At 34.1% G+C, this 12115-nt stretch overlaps 2 protein-coding genes and 1 long non-coding RNA gene across 3 annotated transcripts; 2 read left to right on the top strand and 1 right to left on the bottom strand.

The window, feature by feature from the left end:
- Positions 1-1169: 1169 nt before the first annotated feature.
- Positions 1170-2942, top strand: LOC108967821. Its single transcript, XR_001993282.1, has 2 exons — positions 1170-1275; positions 1365-2942. It is a non-coding gene; the product is annotated as an uncharacterized LOC108967821 (long non-coding RNA).
- Positions 2943-3785: 843 nt separating this feature from the next.
- LOC108967815 lies at positions 3786-5224 on the bottom strand. Its single transcript, XM_018931442.1, has 2 exons — positions 4966-5224; positions 3786-4878 (listed from the first exon to the last, which is right to left on the bottom strand). Exons 1-2 carry the CDS (start codon positions 5014-5016, stop codon positions 4129-4131), a joined length of 801 nt encoding a protein of 266 aa, XP_018786987.1. The 5' UTR covers positions 5017-5224; the 3' UTR covers positions 3786-4128.
- A 2838-nt stretch (positions 5225-8062) lies between these two features.
- On the top strand, positions 8063-9509 carry LOC108967805. Its single transcript, XM_018931431.1, has 3 exons — positions 8063-8141; positions 8639-9059; positions 9125-9509. The coding sequence occupies exons 2-3, from the start codon at positions 8648-8650 to the stop codon at positions 9256-9258; spliced, it is 546 nt and encodes a 181-aa protein (XP_018786976.1). The 5' UTR covers positions 8063-8141; positions 8639-8647; the 3' UTR covers positions 9259-9509.
- Positions 9510-12115: the final 2606 nt, after the last annotated feature.

Below are 12115 nucleotides of genomic sequence, written 5' to 3'. Positions count from 1 at the left end.
TAAGTTTATTTACTAAATATTTTTATGAGTGACTTAATTTTTGCGCTTAAACGCGTTCATATAATAAAAATTTAATTTGCTTTTCACACGCCTGTATAAATGGATCTATATTGTATTGTATATTCATTTCACCAAAAATTAGTAGAAAACCAGGGTTCAGTGACATTTTTATACAAATTGCAAATTTTTCAACTGCAATGTGGACGTTAGAGTACATACATGCTTATATGTGTACATACATATATTATTGTCTATTCTGAAAATACGAATTTCCCCTTTACTAAAATTTGTAAAATCTTCTCATTTCATATTTATTTATAATATATATGCATACCTGAAGCAAATATCTGCCGTACTACATTTTTATGTGCGCTAGTGTATGCAAGTATGCAAAATACAATGTATGTATTTAAATGGGCGCACACTCTGAGCAACTTTCAATGGAAAATAATGCTCCTCTGCAATGCTTTCAGTTGCGTTTTGGGATAGCTTCTCTTTATATCTCAATGAATTCTTTATATTTACGGCATGAAGACATTCATAACAACTCCATAATACGGACGTAAACGCATACACACATATGTATGCACACATTTCATATTTAATATGCATATATGTTTTATATGTATATATATATATATATATGTATGTATTTGCGGGCGCTTGTGTGCGTGGCTTAAATGTACGGAATGTTTGTCATTTATATCTTAATCGATAATAGCAAATTTTATAATTATACTATATAGCGAGGATAAACGATTTTGAAGCTATTACAAAAGCGTCTTAAAACCGTGATTCACCAATGCTTGGTTGCTATAGCTCATAATAACCAGTGTCTATAACCGGAAGGTACTCCATTACTGCAAGACCCGCTTACAGCAGGATATCTGTATCGTTATATGTAATAATACTGCAGTGTATGTACATATGTATACATATATAATTTTACAAACATACATACACACACATATATATATATATAGATACATATATATATACTTTAGAACGTGTGTTCGTATATTTGTTGCTTTCTATGAGTTCAGCAAAGAGTTCACTATTAGTTTTATTTCTCAATCAGTAGACAGTATGCTTTTCTAACATAGTAACCACAATGTATTCAAATATAATTACTGTGTATTTTTTCATGCTTTACAATTCAATAAAAAGTATACAAAGTAATTGAAAAAGTAGCGTAACGTGATTTGTTTGAGCATAGGAGGAGTGGAAGCTTGTGGACTCGTATATATGTATGTATACATATATGCACACATAGATGTAGGTACACATGTATTAGTGTTTTGTTTGTATTTGTAAAATGTGTCTCATAAAATTTGTCGTTCTACATTTTCAAAAAAAAAATTTAGCGATTTTGAATTGAAAAATTGTAACCCAAACTCCCTATAATATCACACAGAAAGAGGATGGGTGGCGCAGAGCATGCGACTCGTCAGCGGAACTTATAACAGCTACACAAGGGGCTCCAGGAAAACGGCTGCATAAATACTGCATTCCAGACAGCAGTGGGATTTCAAGAAACGAAATAGCTGATGAGATTACCGAAAGTGCCATCCGTCTGATTAGCGAGACAGTACAGAAAATAAGAAGGACGCTAAAAACGAAACATAACCAAATTTTCGAAATGGCGAATATGCGAATCAGGGAGAGATGGATTGACTTAAGAACATACAGGATCGCCAAGATCATGTGCGAGATTTCCGAAATAAAACACGCAAGATTTTTTACTCACACGGTGTCGAAAGAACTGCAGAACGGTTGTTGGTCTAACTTTAGAAACTGCAGGACTGTAGGCATGTCTAAAATTCTCGTTTCTCGTAAATTTCTCGGAGCTACGCAGTTCAAGCGATTATAAGTAAAAAGCATCAATGTAGTTGTTAAGCTTCTCCTTAAGTTCGCAAAAGCGTTGACGAGTTTATGTATGGCATGGCAGCCGGCCAGTATAGCTTAACCTAATCCTATAATGTTACTCACAAATCGGCACTCTACTCTTAGAATTTCTATATAGGAATGATTTTAAATAAGATAAAGAACTTCGGTTCTTCATGGACTTTGAACCTATCTTTCAAGTTTTATTGAGATGCTTCCCAACTATGCAATCAAAGCATTAAATAGGTTTGAGAATTGACAATGAAACCAGTGAACGGAGTTGAAAAAAATGTGGATTTTGGTTATAAAATAAAAATAAATAAAATATATTAGTTACATTTATTAGCGAAAGCTGCAAATTTTATGGTACATACCTATATCAGTGGCGGATTTGTCTCCATTTCGTATCCCAAAGAAATGGAAATTCTTATTGACTGCTTGATAGATAGATTCAAAGGCGTTTTGGCCTGATCACTGGCAGTGCCATTGGAAGCAAAGCCAAAAGTCAAAAGACAACAAGTTACCGACTACTGCATTAGAATCGTTGAAGAACTGCGTTGTAATTCATAGTTTTCTTCGATAATCTTCTCATTTCCTATGACGAATGCGAGAGCTGAACGTTCTTTTTTAACACTGCGCAGCATTAAAACATGGCTGTGGACAAACATGCTTCAAGATAGATTGATCGGCCTAGCGTTGCGGTCACTGCTGAAGAAGTTCTCGAAGGATTCTCAAAACTTGGCCCACATTGCCCAGCTCACGCACGGACCAGCGTCGATTAGTGAACACAACGACAGAAAAATTCAACTTCTATGTACGAAAGATCCACATTCAGAAGGGAAAAGATTTTACTTTTCTGAACATAAAAATTGATATGGTCCCATCGGAGGAAATAAATTGAGAAATACTTTATTCAGTGATAAAGTAAAAATTAATATTTACGGAAATGATTGTAAGTTATTTGTCTGCCTGCCTAAAAGTAAATAATTTGATGTAGATACACCACAAAGGCAATTAAAGAAGTGGAAATATATTGTTTGGGAATGCTCTCCTGGCAAGGCGTTGGTCTTTTATTTTGGATAAAGGAAACAATGTCACTGAGATGATGTTATCAACAAGATAACGACCCGAAACATACATCGAGATTGGTATTTTAGTGGTTCAAGGACGCAAATGAGACCGGTATGAAATGGCCCAGCCAATCCCTTGAACCAACTCGATTGAAAAATGAAGTGCTCTTAAGAGGAGATTGACAGCATTTTATTTTAAAATAATGAGTAAATGTGGCATTAAGCAAAGAAACCAGAAGTGTATGTACATACGATTTACTACATAAATAAAAAACGACGATGTTTTTAATTCACAAGCGAATATAACCTTTTAAGTGGACATATTGGGTAGTCGAAAAAGTGTTTTCGTATTTTGTCAATAGATGTCGTTGTAGGCGCATATTTCCTGCGCTATCAACCACATTGTGTCATACCATAAAGTGCTGGAAATGCGAAATTTTAAGCCTCATTTAAATAAAACAAAAATTCAATTCGGGGAAGTTGAAAGAAAGTTACAGCTGTTCAAAAATGTGTGAAAATAATAAAGGAATTCGCTATATTTTGACACTTTTTTATGAAAAAGAGAAGAATGCCACACAAGCCACCAATGAAATTTGTGAAGTCTACGGAGACGATGCTGTATCAGTTCGTGTAGCACAATAATGGTTCGCTCGCTTCCTTTCTGGAAATTTCAAAATTTCGATTTACACTGATGTAATAATGTGTCTAGCAGAAAATTCTCGACCAAAATTTATTTATTTATTAATATAAATATAAGAAAAAATAAGTTGATGTTTTGTTAGAAGTACGAAAATACTTTTTCGACTTCGATTATTTCTAATGCAGTGGAAATATTTTTGTTAATAGCTATCTAAAGGCACTAAGCAATATTAAAAAGTGCGCACTTAAATTAGTTTTTATTATTTTTGAATATTTTTCGGTACACATTTTTATTAGAAACATATTAAACAGTATTTTTTTGTCAGTTTTGTTAACTTTACTTAATTATTGTTCTCGGTGATGACTTTTTTTTCAACACTTGCATTGCTAATTGCTTAAAAATGCTTATATAATTCAAACACGCGCTCACACCAGCAATTAAAACAACAAAAATTCTTAATTAATTAACACATGCATTAGTAATTATTATTATTAATTATAATTTTTTAAATTCTTTTCACATACGCGACGACGCTCAAGCGTACAACTCGAAAAACTTGGCAAAGATCTCCACTTTCTTCTCCGAGTCCGTTTCGGCATTAAACGCACGTTGCCATTCGATCATTTTGCGTTCACTCGCCCGCTGTTCGGCCGTTAACTTTGCCAAATAACTATCTACACGAGCGTTGAACTTCTCGCTGAAGACAAGAAAGCGTTCTAAAAAATCCACCTGTAACTTATCCAAACCATTCTTCTTCAACGACATCTCCAAGTACATATTCTCTGTTGTGGCATTCTCGAGCGCCGTCGTATTATGGCGCTCTACCAGCTCGGTGAATAATACGACCATATCGTATAGTTCCCCCACCTTTTCGTCTTCGCCCAATTTCTTCACATTGTCAGCGCGTGCGACGAAATCGGAAAAATTGCCCAGGTGTGCTAATAACGAGGCGGTGGGCTCCATTAGTGTGACCGCATCTTTGAGTACGTTGCGCAAAACTTCGGTACCATGTTCGACCGTAAAGTTGGAGAGTAGTGCGAACTGCTCGAGCGTGTAAAAGAGTAGTTTATCACGTTCGCTCCATTCATCAGCGTAAACTTTGTTGCCACTATTGTTGTTATTGCCGCTGTTGCTGCTAGTGTTTTCGTCATGTGCAATAATAATGTTATTGTTGGCGTTGTTGTATGCGTTAGTGGAAGCAGCTGATTCAGTCCTGAGTTGTGCTTCTTTAAACGCGTCTGGCGAACGGCTCGAGTCACTTGCTTGGGGTAACACGCTGATAAGCTGCGCACACATACATATGTACAGACATACAAATCAGACAATAATTATGTTGATATTTCGCATTATCTTTTGTATATTCACACTAACCTGCAAGCTGACCAACAAATAGTAGAGCAACATTGTGTTTCCTTTAAACATTTTAAGCGTTGTCACGCCGTCGAAGCTCAAATAATTCTATTTACCAAAACAATTTGTGTGTAATTGTCAGTATTTTCCTATTTTCAAACAGCCTCTAACTTCTAACACGCCTCCATTCATACTAAATTAGCGCCTAGTAATTTTTTAGTACACGATTCGTTTGGTTATCGTCTACGCCGCACAGAAAACGCTCAACAGCGCGCAGACAATGTTTATAAGCAAAGAGCGCTGAACAAATCATTATAATGAATATGTATATTTAATAAAAAAAAAGTATGTTAAATATGAAAGTTCAATGCGGTCAAGTTCCAGCGTAAATTATTTTATGCATTGAGTTCCACTGATGACAGAGCTGATATCGTGCTGCTGCGCAGCTTTCGCGCTTTGCATTCGAGCTTACTGCGTTCTTGTTTTCTAGAAATGCTCTATATCAAAAAAATTTACATTCTAGGCAACTTACAGGGGGTATACATATATAACGGGTGATCCAAGTAGAGATACTGTTTTCACAGCCTTTTTTTTTTTTGGACAAATCACGCATGAGTCGTGTCAAGCTCACATATTGTTTTCATTAAGTTTTTTTTTTTGACATTTCATCATGGAAAGACTTGATCTGAACAACGTTTACAAATCGTTCTACTTTATTAGAAAAGTTTGCATTCTGTAAAGAATGTGTTTCACCCACCTCGCTCAACTATGGTCAACCTAATTGGCGTGCTGAGCACATTGAGAATGCTTGAGACCCAGCATTCATTATTTAGTAAAATACGGCCGCTATGTCCAGCACGCAGTCAAAAATATGAAGCAGCCGTAGCCAAGAGTGTACACGAGGACCATGTAGAGATCATTCGACGCCATTCGCAGCAGTTCGGTCTGACGTGTGGAACGATTGACGCATTGAACATTGAGACCTTATATTGAAAGCGTAGAAAAACAGCTCGTGCAAGGACTGAAGCCGCTCGATCTTTCCAAACGACATCGCTTCGCTCTATGGGCTCTTGAAAAGTTTCAGGAATAACCGACGTTTCGAGCAAAATTAAGCAAATTTTGTGACATGTGGATTCAACAATTTATTGATTGAACACTTCGATGCGCAGATAGTTTAAAATTTTAGGCTGCTCTATTGGCCACCAAGATCGTTTGATATCGCACCGTTGGACTATTTCCTGTGAGAATATGTAAAATCTAAAGTCTATACCGACAATGTCGCTTCGATTCACGCCTTGAAGCCAAACATCGCGCGTGCCATTCGTCGTTACCAGTCAAAACGCTCGAACGAGTCATCGAATATTGTACTCAAGGGATGGACCATTTAAGACGACGCTGCGTCCAACATTTAAAAGAGATAATCTTCAAAAAGTAAATGCAAAAGAATGTTCTTTCGAATGATAATAAACATTCCCCATAAAAATTAAAGTTGCTTTGTTTTTTCCTTAAAACAGTTGGGAACCTCGAAATGGATCACCCTATAAATATAAAAATATAAATATACATATGTCCTACATACTTATGCAAATATTGTATGTCTACTTATAATCATATCACCACATGACATATTCATATATGTATGTACATATATAAATACTTACTGAAATGGAATGTTCTGTAAACTTTTTCTAATACATATTTCAAGGTTAACCTGTAAGTAAAAATTACATACATAAATTAAAGAAATGTTACCAACTTTCTATATTTATTTCTTATGAAGTCTTGGATCTAGATAGCACACATGAACATATCGTATCTATGATTCGATACTAAACAAAAGGTGTAATTATGGAGGAGGTTGTCTTCCTTTAGTTATATATTGCATACTTTTGGGGAGCTGATAGGTATTATCAGAGAACGTATATTTATATCAGAGAATGCCTATCATAGACATAGATAGATAGACGTTCTCTGTTTATATATATATTTATATTTATATTTATGTATATATATATATTTATATATATAAATATACGTTCTCTGGTATTATGAAGTAAGGGTCCCCCGTAAGTCAAATATTTTAAAATGCAATACATTGAAAGGATTATGTAAGAAAGAGGTAAACGAGCATTCGGTTAGATTTGCCAATTGGGACTCAAAAAAAATCATAGAAACTTTAACCGAAATCTCTGGACGCGCTATTAAGTATTTAACCAGTGACTTAACGGGTAGGTGGTTTGATGGTCTGGTTGGCAGTCATCTGTCATTTAATTTCTTTTTTAAAAAATAGTTCTTTGGCGAAAAAAAAACAGTCTTGGTTAACCAGAACTTACCTAACAGAACTCTGTTAACAAGACATTAGGAAACCGGCCCTAAGAAATTATTCTTAGATTTCGGATACTTTAGGCTACCAGACTGTTAAAAAATTATGCAGAGAGCACAAATAATGCGGTAGATTCGAATACGGCTACTAACAAAGGAAGGAGAGAGAGAGAGATGAAATTCCACCTCTGCAACTGCTAGTCCAAAATTGATCAAATCTTGAATGTAACATACTTGTTATGTTCTCTCCCAAATATGGTGTTCTAAATCATTATATTTATGTTTGTCAATAAGTAAAATACGTTAAAAGTTTTCTAATAATTCATAGATCAACCAAGAGGAAAGTTGGGAGATCCTATAAAGTATTTATTAGGACGAAAGATCAACGCAAAGAGGTGAGCCTGTTTAGGAATCCCGGGTCTTTCGGGTTGTTGGTCTGCCCAGCCCCTCTGTCGTTGAAATATCGATCTGAAATTTTACACACTTCCTTTTCACCTCAAGAAGCTGCACAATGGTCGGAACCATCGATATCGGCCCATTACTGCATATAAACATCCTAAAGACCGCCGCATCAAATCCCAATGTTTCACTTATACGTTTATGAAGAGTTCGGTGGATTCGAAACTTACACTTTTGCTTCTTTAATGTTAAATTCTAAAAATCAATTCTGTATCGTGATCAAATTCATTTTAGGATTAATGTAAAAATTATTTGTTAAAAACAAATTATATAAACAAAATACAACCCTGTGCCATGTGTTTATTGATTTTCTTGTAGTTACTCGTTCTACTTTCGACGAGTATTTTACAATACTCGCCGTATTGCATCTGTCATATTCCGCGAATCTTACCTCACAAGTCAAGCAAGTGAAAAAAGTAAGGCCTAATTGAAGGTTTTTATATAATTTTATTTGTTTTGATTTACTTGTAAATATTGCTAAAAGCAAACATTTGTTAAAGTATATTAATTCATTTTATCATACAGTAGATCTGCGAAAGATGACGGGCGTATTAGCATAAAAATCTAAAGCTATTTGGTTGTGTAACATCGCTGCTGTCTTACTGTTATTAATTTTGTAGATTATTGATTTATGGAAATTTTTTGAAAAACCGAACTTATAACAAAGATTGTGGAATTAAAAAACAATTTGTTTGGCTTGTAGGAAGCATTGCTTATTCTACATATGACACAAATCGAGTAATTAAAGTTTAACGATAAAGGTTACATAACCTCTGCGCCGTCATCAAACCGCCCTTCTGAAGGCCACCCACTGAAACAATTTCACCAAATTTATTCATTATTTTTACCGAATATCTATCAATTTCTTTATAATACAACAAATTTCTTCTATTCTTGTTTTAATAATTTCAAGGCGTACAAAATGGCTCTCCGTGGTTTCAGCATGTCCATGCAGCGTCAGCTGTTGAAGCAATTGCTTAAAAATACCCAAACTGGTAGCATTGCATCCGTACATACATTGGATAAAATTGGCAACCGCGAAATCGTTGGTTACGGCTGGAACGGTACCGCTTGCTACGCCGATCGCACAGACTACCCAATGCCGGCCATTCGCTTCCGCGAACCCAACAATGAAATTAAGGCTCTGCGCGAAAAGGAGAAGCAAGATTGGAAAAAATTGAGCACTGAGGAAATTAAGGCTTTATATCGTGCCAGTTTCTGCCAAACTTTCGCTGAAATCCAAGCGCCTACCGGTGAATGGAAACAGCATTTGGGTATTAGTTTCATCTTCGTCAGCATGGCCATTTGGATTGCAGTTCTCATGAACCTTTTCGGTATGTTTATATGCTATAACTAAAATCAACTTTTGCTCATAATAAATAATAAATTTAAAATTTAGTTTACGATGACCTGCCAATCACCTTTGATGATGAGCACAAGAAGGCGCAATTGAAGCGTATGCTTGACTTGGAAGTCAATCCTGTTACTGGTTTGGCCTCCAAATGGGATTATGAAAACAAGAAGTGGAAATAAATCAAATAAGCTAATTGTGTGAAATAGTGCTGCCTCTGCAATTATTTAATAAGTCTAAAGCAATTCAAATCTACAAAATATACCATCATTGCAAAGTAAATTACAATGTTAGTGTTATTGCAATAAAGCTTGCAAACAAAATTTGAATAATAGATCACATTGTAAACTATGCTATGACCAACTATGTGAAGCTAAATGTATTAAATCAGAGCTTTAGTAAATTTCTAATATTAAACCGATACAACAAACAAGGAGCGAGTATTATTAAAATACAAACACATTTAAAAATCAAAAGGAAATAGTTTTGCAATGGGTGAAAATATCAGTAAATTTTGGAAAAACTGTCATTTTGATAGGTGAATCGTATATCACGTATACAGTTTCGAATACCACGTTACATAGATGTCTAATAAGACAAATAAGAGAAAAAGTTTTGATTTGCTGAACTGATTCATAAAAATGTAACTACTTCCGTCTAACAACCACATGCTCTCATGCTTTGTTCGCCTCTGGCACATCGTAATACACTATTCAACAAATATGCAATGAACTCGAAACCAAATATAGCGCCTTAAAGTATGCAACGTTCCTGACTTGCGTGAATGAAGTTGCAAGATATTGCATTTTACTAGGCGCCCAGAAACAGCAAGTAGGCGGCTAACCCAAAAAAGCGTTTGCATTTTCTCCCATAACTTTTGAACGCCTCAACCGATTTTGATGAATGAGATGTCTAATGAAAAGGAATTATCTAGCGGTGCCAATGCGTATCACTTGGATGTGCAATATTGATTATTGAGTGTGTTATTTGGGAGGATAAGATGTGTGTGATGTTTAAACGTTCATATGCAGTGCTTTAGTTAATCCAAGTGCGAACCGATTTTAATAATTGAGGTGTCTGCTGAAAGCAATTCTCTAGCGCTGCTAATGCTCTACCGTGTTTTTGAGTGGAAAAACTGTGAACACTTATCTATAATACTAGGGTTTAAAGGTTTGCTTGGAGTGATGTAGTACTCAAAAATTGACAAAGTGTTTGTGCTGCCTCGAGTGCATGGTTTCTCATTCACTTTTCTTAATAAAACACAGTTGCAGTTGCTATTATATTTAATACTCTCTTTATTATTGTTTGCTTTGCTCGAGTTTTGATTCCGCATTCTTTTATTGATTCCAGCGCTATATGTTCTGTTACTTATATATTAACATAACTGTACTGCTTTGCTTAGCCAGCAAATTAATAATCTGGTGTTTATTTGGCGCCATAGTGAACAAAAATATTTCCACAAATGGCACGAAATCTACTTAAATGCACAAATTAGGAAATGCAGCTTAGTTTCGTCTTTTTTTTAGAAATCATTCGCATTTGCTGTCATAAATGTCAACTCAGTTGTTTAGCTGTTTAGTTATTTCATTATTATTATCCATTTTTTAATTTTTATTTGTTATTATAAACTTTGTAAACAATTTGTATAGTCATTTTACGTATATTTTTAAGCAATTAAGGAGTTTTTTATTTTTTAAATTAAATAAAAACATATTTTTAATTTTTTTTTTAACATATCTAAGGTATTTATTTATTTTAACTTCAAATAAAGGTATTTATTTATTTTAACTTCAAATAAATACAATACGCATAATTATTTTATGTTTATTTGTAATAATAATTATTGTAAATTTATTATTTGCTTTAATTAAAAATATCTACCGTTATTACATTTGCTCACACGCCAGCAATAGTCAAAGGGACTAACGTTTTATCGCGTTTATTTATCTTCATATTTAGTTAATTAGTAGCAAAAGTTAGTTAATTCATGCTTCTTCTTCTTCTTCTTCTTCTTCTTCTACCTGACACTGCACCCCACTGCAATATTATGTATCGCAAAATAATTTGAATATATGATAGTTCCTTATTTTGTTTTTATGTACGTATTTATGTGTAGCATGTTTTATAGTTAGGTATAAGTTTGGTTTGTAGGGTATAAAAAGTGACAAATTCAATAAATTTTCAATATACATACATACAATATTATTAGCACATGCTTTTTTGTAATTTCAACTATTTTCGTTACACTTACATTTTTTTCATTATTACTTTTACATTCATTTGCATTTCCTTCGCTTTGTTTTTGCTTTTTTGACAGCAAATTCATTACCGTTATTTCTATGGCCGCTTACTCGCCCTAGCAATTTTCATTGTGCCAAAACTAGCTAAGTGAAATTGTTCAGCGTTCGAGTGCCAGGTTTTTGTTTACAGCTATTTTCTTATTTATTTTCATTTTGTTTTTGTTCTTTGTTTCCTTTTTTTATTTTTGTGGAACTTAACGCTTAGTTTAACTATTTACAAATAATTTGTTAGTACATACTAAATATTTAATTACAGTTAGTTTGGTATGTGTTGTAGTTTGCATGACTTCTTTGTAGCGGTAAATTTATGTTTGCATAGACATGTTTTTTCCATATTTTTTTTTTTTGTAAATATTATCAATAGACATTTAACATTTATATTTTAGCTAGTTTTCATCTTTGAATTAAACTGTCTTATTTTGGATTAAATATATATAAATATGTGTATGTATGCGCAGGATTTGTTGATAATCACTGATTTGCGTAGGTATTGCAATTTTGATTTGGTTTTTGCTAATTTCTATGTTTTTGAATCGTCTTTGTTCTTCTATGTCTTCACACGTCTCTTGCAAGCTACCATAAACGATAGTGTATGCACATATGTATGTATATGTACGAGTATCTGCAATTCGTATTGTGGAATGACTTGTTATTTTCTCCAGCTCTTAAAATCATTACATTTGTATGTATGTATGTACTCAAATAATGGATTTTTGAAGCCCTCCATGAAAAATGCATT

Source organism: Bactrocera latifrons, unplaced genomic scaffold (assembly GCF_001853355.1).
Source record: "Bactrocera latifrons isolate USDA-ARS-PBARC rearing strain unplaced genomic scaffold, ASM185335v1 scaffold_2, whole genome shotgun sequence".
NCBI classification, from domain to species: Eukaryota; Metazoa; Arthropoda; class Insecta; order Diptera; family Tephritidae; genus Bactrocera; species Bactrocera latifrons.
The sequence above is the reverse complement of the archived record's forward strand: the minus strand, read 5'-3'. Positions and strand labels throughout refer to the sequence as shown.

Bases quoted from the DNA above. Each gene is read 5' to 3' on its own strand.
- LOC108967815 (XM_018931442.1), bottom strand. From the start codon at position 5,016: ATGTTTAAAGGAAACACAATGTTGCTCTACTATTTGTTGGTCAGCTTG. The intron at 4,879-4,965 runs GTTAGTGTGAAT...ATGTGTGCGCAG, and splicing joins ATTTGTTGGTCAGCTTGCAG to CTTATCAGCGTGTTACCCCA.
- LOC108967805 (XM_018931431.1), top strand. From the start codon at position 8,648: ATGGCTCTCCGTGGTTTCAGCATGTCCATGCAGCGTCAGCTGTTGAAG. The intron at 9,060-9,124 runs GTATGTTTATAT...TTTAAAATTTAG, and splicing joins AGTTCTCATGAACCTTTTCG to TTTACGATGACCTGCCAATC.